This window comes from Cucurbita pepo, chromosome 7 (genome assembly GCF_057944985.1).
Source record: "Cucurbita pepo subsp. pepo isolate OVF chromosome 7, ASM5794498v1, whole genome shotgun sequence".
NCBI lineage: Eukaryota > Viridiplantae > Streptophyta > Magnoliopsida > Cucurbitales > Cucurbitaceae > Cucurbita > Cucurbita pepo.
The window spans coordinates 9,064,911-9,071,154 of NC_141804.1; the positions used below are offsets into that span (position 1 = coordinate 9,064,911).

At 35.1% G+C, this 6,244-nt stretch overlaps 1 protein-coding gene across 1 annotated transcript; it reads left to right on the top strand.

The window, feature by feature from the left end:
- Positions 1–210: 210 nt before the first annotated feature.
- LOC111798551 (protease Do-like 10, mitochondrial) lies at positions 211–6,232 on the top strand. Its single transcript, XM_023681781.2, has 8 exons — positions 211–776; positions 1,570–1,815; positions 2,336–2,531; positions 2,721–2,980; positions 3,870–3,997; positions 4,533–4,736; positions 5,037–5,087; positions 5,593–6,232. The coding sequence occupies exons 1-8, from the start codon at positions 308–310 to the stop codon at positions 5,830–5,832; spliced, it is 1,794 nt and encodes a 597-aa protein (XP_023537549.1). The 5' UTR covers positions 211–307; the 3' UTR covers positions 5,833–6,232.
- The last annotated feature ends 12 nt before the right edge of the window (positions 6,233–6,244 follow it).

Here is a 6,244-nt window from a genome sequence, read left to right on the forward strand (position 1 = left end):
ACAAAAGTATTTTTAAAATTTTTTTAAAAAAAATTAAAAAATATATTTTTTTAAAGTCTTTTGAAAGACTTTATTTTGAAAGTAATTAATATTAATGTAATTTAAAATATAATAATATTAATTTAATTTAAAATATAATAATACTCTGTTATTATTATTATTAGGAATATCGACATAATTTAATTAATTTTATTATAAATAGTCTGCTCCGCCATTTCCTTGAGAACCTTGAGACAGCCTCCGTCTCCCGCCGTGCCTCCCTTCTTGTTCATCCCAGAGGGGGCGAGGAGAAGGAAGAATAGCAGCCATGCTCGCTCCAACTCTCCGTTCAGCTCGTAGCTTCTCCTCTTCCTCTTTCTCCAAATTCCTCAAAGATTCTTTACCATTAGCCTCCTCTCTTGCTGCTGAAATCAGCACCAGAGCTACTGCGTTCTCCTCATGTTCTGCATCTCATTCCTCCTTAAAATCCGCCACAAACGATCATTGTTGCAACAATGGCGAGAGTAAGATGAATAATGAAAATCCTTGTAATGGAAACGACATTGTTCCGTCCTCGTTTCGTAAGCCATTGGTGAGAAATCGTACGACATCGAGGCGAGGCCTGCGTGCTCTACCGCCTCATTTGAATAGGAGTAAGGCGAAGAGGATTACGACTGATGCATTCTCTGCGATTGAACTGGCGTTGGAATCTGTTGTCAAGGTTTTCACTGTTTCCTCCAGCCCCAACTACTTTCTTCCATGGCAGAACAAGTCCCAGCGGGAAACTATGGGTTCCGGTTTGTGGCTTTGTGGACTTTGTTTGTTTCCATTTCGATTGATTGAGTTGTGTTAACTGGCTTGTACACCTTTTGAGTTTTGAAATTTAAGCGATTGTCTTCACCAGTCGGTTCTTGCTGCTATAGTTTAGTTGTTAAAACTTGAAACCATATTCTTTTTGTATTTGATGTAAGCGTGTTATTTGCAGGAATTTTCGTTTGTTGCCTTTGAATATATAAGGTTATTTTGAAAACGGCCTTGTGGATAAGGGGAAGTTCCTTGGGATGGCTGGATAGGAATAATTGTATTTCTAGGGGAGTGTAGAGTTCTAGCATTGAGATTTGATTCCTGGCTAGGTTCAACATTCATCTTTGGGCTTTGATTACTAAAAAAATGTTGTAATTACCAGAAAAAATTGTACAAGGGAAATGGTTTTCAGGTTTTTTTCATTAATGATTGTAATGAGTTCATGATAAATCTTTTCTACCCTTTTCATTTGACAATTTTTGTGACCTTGACCGAATGGGGAGAGTTTTTGCTTCTTATTTTTTCCATGTTAAGCTCTTAAAACTCCTTTTACTTGAATGGATTTCACATGGTTCTTAGAAATGATAATGGATTGTTATGCATATGCACATGTTAAGTAGTTTCAATAACACTTATAGTGGAAGTTACTGAGCTACTAAGTATATTTATCATTTTCATTTGTGCTTTGAAGTTGACCCTAAGGAAATCTGGTGGCATACTCTGTTAGCTAAGTTCTTACTTCTGTGTATCATTCTCTGCACTGTTTTATAAAAAAAAAAAATGTAGGATTCATCATCTCTGGAAAAAAGATTCTCACAAACGCTCATGTTGTTGCTGATCATACCTTCGTTCTTGTAAGAAAGCATGGCTCACCAACGAAGTATAGGGCAGAAGTTTTAGCTGTTGGTCATGAATGCGACTTGGCTATTCTGGTTGTCAATAGTGAAGAATTCTGGGAAGACACCAACTGTTTGGAGTTGGGGGATATTCCTATCTTACAAGAAACCGTGGCTGTTGTTGGCTATCCTCAGGGTATAAATTTCTACCCTTGTACCAAGAAATTAAATTTGGTAAAATGGTAATCAGTTTTATAAATTGACATCTCCATCTCTCAAAAATGCTTCTTCTTCAATCTATACACATTTCTTTCTCTTTGTTGAATGCTTTCTTGGTCTAAAAGTTTTTATTAAGAGAAATATTAATGGAAATTCACTAAACATCTACATTTGAAAGTTTTCTATCTCTATTATCGTAGAATATTCTTATAATTCTATTATTCGATTTCGCTGTTAGTTGAAGATGCATAGATTTCCTATTATTAAATATGTCATAAGGTGTCTTTTGAAATTTGGAATTATGATCGTCAACTCTTAATAATCTTTAACTCTGATTACTTTCTCTTAAATTATGGATGCAATCAAGGCAATTAAGGCCAAATCATCTCTAATATCATGCACCCCTTTTGTGCGATTCACTTCCACGTGAAAAAAAATTATAATGGTGGTTTTGACATCTAAAGACCTCGATCCTCACAATATTTTTTTCATCGCAGGTGGGGATAACATCTCTATAACTAAAGGTGTTGTTTCTAGGATTGAACTTACACAATATGTACATGGTGCATCCCAACTGATGGCTATTCAAATAGATGCCGCTATAAATCCAGGAAATAGTGGTGGGCCAGCAATTATGGGCAATAAAGTTGCTGGAGTAGCTTTCCAAAACCTTTCTGGTGCAGAAAATATTGGGTGAGTGACGAGTTAGAAATTTTACTGGAATTAACGAACTCAGTATTCTTCCATTATGGAACATGATTGCAGGTCGTAAATTTTATCTTTTCTTAAACAATTAATGTTCACTTGTACATACTTTAATTGCTCCTGACCATAAAAGAGTTTTCTTTGCTTAGTTCTTTTCATTGTAAATGGATCCTGCAGGTACATAATTCCTGTCCCTGTGATAAGACATTTTATAGCTGGTGTAGAAGAGAGTGGAAAGTATGTTGGATTCTGTTCTCTTGGTTTGTCCTGCCAGATTACTGAAAATGTTCAACTTCGAAACCACTTCAAGATGGGCCCTGAAATGACTGGAGTACTTGTGAACAAAATTAATCCCCTTTCAGATGCTTACAATATCCTGAAAAAGGATGATATCATCCTTGCGTTTGACGGTGAGCCTATTGCCAATGATGGAACAGGTATCATATGTTTCCTAATCCAGTACTTCATCCATTTTCTCTTTAAGACATCCATACAATGTTACTATTTTTTGAAGGAAAAAGTTGTTCATATAGACAGCATAAATATGTAACGATAGGGATCGTCATCTTGCTAAATTTATCACTGATAAGAAAGCATGGGGATGGCAATGTGGTGGGTTCATCTTACTTTTTGTCCATGTTTCTTATCTTCTAACTCCCTTGTTATATTATCACTTAACTCAAAAGATTACGTTAGTATTTTAAAGATATATTTAGTCTAGTTCACTAAATCCTAGGTACTCCTTTTCATATTTAGATTCAAATATTTATTTGTCTCATGCAGCCAAAAACCTAAACTATGATATCAGCTAGGAGGAAATAACAATGCAAGAGCTTGAATTCTTGATCTCTTACTTTAATACCATTTAAAATCATTATGGAGCCCAAAAGTTTAAGTGAAGATGTTTGATTATATTTAATTTTCCCAATATATTAGAAGCACATAGCATCAAAAGGAACCGCACACAAAATCTACTGTCACCAAATTTTATCTTTTTTTTATTCTCTTAACCTACAAGATGCTTGGGACAATGATGAATTCAAAGTGAAATTTCAATATTTCAAAAGATAAAAGTCTACGTGAACATAGCTGGAACTGTTTAAGGCTTTATATCGTTGGCAAAGAAGTGAAGGCTTGAATCTTAGTCCCAATGTGTTGAACTCAAGATATTTCAAAAGACAAAAAGTGCTACATTTCATTTTGCTCGAGCTGTTGTCTGAATTTATTATATTAGTTGTGAAAGTAAGTTGAGGTTGTCTCATTTTGCTAAAATTCTTGATTTTTATTTTCAATAATTCTTCCTATTGTAATTTACATACTATGCAGTTTCTTTTCGAAACAGAGAGCGGATAACATTTGACCATTTGGTGTCTATGAAGAAAGCCAATGAAAAATCTGTGATCAAAATTCTGAGGGACGGTCAAGTTTGTGAGCTCAGTATCACCCTCCGACCTGTATGCTTTCTGCAACTCTCAAATTCACTATAATTAATGATTTTCATGTATTTTTGAACCAATGCCCTTTCCTCACTATCTCTTCCCCATGACTCAAGCAATCCCATTTTATTATAAAGTTCTAGAATTCTAGTCATTCCAGTCACGTATTGTTATATATATTAGAGGTAAAAGGAAAGATAAGAATATCCTTGGAGTCTCATTGAACTTCGATCCAAATTGAGCTACAATCCAACATATTCAATCACTTAGATGAACAATAGATTTTATTTGTTTATTTCTTTTGATACGAAACACAAGGCCCAAGTCCTTCAAAACAGCTATTACTGAATGTTAGTCCAAAGTCCATATCCCACAACAAACTTTGGTTTATTATGCTTTAAAACTGAGCATTTTTAGATTTTCAAGTGAAAAAACCTTTTTTCTTCCATTTACTATTCGTACCAATCATCAGTTTGAATATATCTTTCACTCTTCCTCTTAACATATCAACTGGCTTTCTAGCATTTATATTAATAAGTTCTATGTTTTGCAGTTGCAACCCTTGGTCCCAGTTCATCAGTTTGATAAGCTTCCTAGTTACTACATTTTTGCTGGTCTTGTCTTCATTCCACTTATCCAGCCTTACCTTCATGAGTATGGAGAAGATTGGTATAATACTTCACCTCGTCGCTTGTGTGAGAGGGCACTAAGGGAACTACCAAAGAAGCCTGGTGAACAACTTGTCATTCTTTCACAGGTTTGCTGACATTTTTCTGAGGCATGCATGATAACTAATTTACACGCTGGGTTTCCATTGATTTTTATATGAAAATAAGATGTCCTGCAATAGATCCTTGCATTTAGTTTCCTATTTCAACAAGAAAAGGAAAAAAAAAAAAAAAAAAAAAAAAGAAGCATTATAGAAGTTGTTCTCATCTGGGTGACTAATGATTAACATTACCTTAGGTCAAATTCTCCCAAGTTTCATATCAAAAAAGATAAATGATTAACATTAAGATTTCTGATTCAATTTTGTAACTGCTGCTTATTCTCTCAGGTGTTGATGGATGATATTAATGCAGGGTATGAGCGTCTTGCAGAGTTGCAGGTTAGACGCTCGTGCTCATAAATATACAGGATACATTATTGTTTTCACCTAAGCATTCATGTACATTATTGACATTGACAAGAAATAGAAATCATTTTTGTTTTGCAATGCTTTCATGTATAGTGAGTGCTTTACAAACAAAGATGAAACAGAAATTAGTGGTCCCTTTTCCTTGGTTAGTGATAAAAGACCTTTAGGAAAATTTTCATTCAGTCAATACACCCACTCCCCACTACTATATTGTGAGATCCCACGTCGGTTGGGGAGGAGAACGAAAGACCCTTTATAAGGGTGTAGAAACCTCTCCCTAGCTGACACGTTTTAAAAACCTTGAGGGGAACCCCGAAAGGAAAAGCCCAAAGAGGACAATATCTGCTAACGGTGGGCTTGGGCCGTAATATATTTACTTTCTTCTACGATTGAATCTTTACTAATGCCGCCTACTACAAATTACACCAAGTTGAAAGCTCCAATCTGCTAAATGTTCTTTCGTTTTTCCAAGCAGGTTAAAAAGGTTAATGGAGTCGAAGTTGAAAATCTGAAACACTTGTGCCAACTCGTGGACAATAGTGAAGACAGTGTAAGGTTTGATTTGGATGATGATAGGGTGATTGTGCTAAACTATGAGATGGCTAAAGTTGGAACTTCAAGGATTCTGAAGCGCCACCGAATACCATCAGCAATGTCTCACGATCTCATGAACGATGTAAGCATCTCCGACTCTCAATTGACCTCCTCATTATGAGTTCATTACTTCACTAGGAACTCTCTTCAATAGATTTCCAAAGTTAAGAATCATTCACCCCTTAATAATTCATTGATTTTACTGAATGGCCAACTTTTCTAAGAAGCTGAGTTATGTTGGCAAAAGATTCCTAGGCGAGAAAGCAAATATGGGGCCAAATAGATTCTTTCTCTTCCATTTTTTATGCTTCACTCCCCAGATTTTTGTAGTTTTTGATTTAGGGTTTAGGGTTTAAACTTCCATGTTACCCTCCAGATATCTGTAGTTTTTGATTCTTGAGAATGACAGTTACAATTATAATTGGTTCATCCTTGGGTGAGAATTCTTTGAAATATTGAAAATTTGTTGTAAACTATGAGGATTTGTTGTTCAACTGAGATTACTTTATCATTTTCTTATACTGATTTTATTA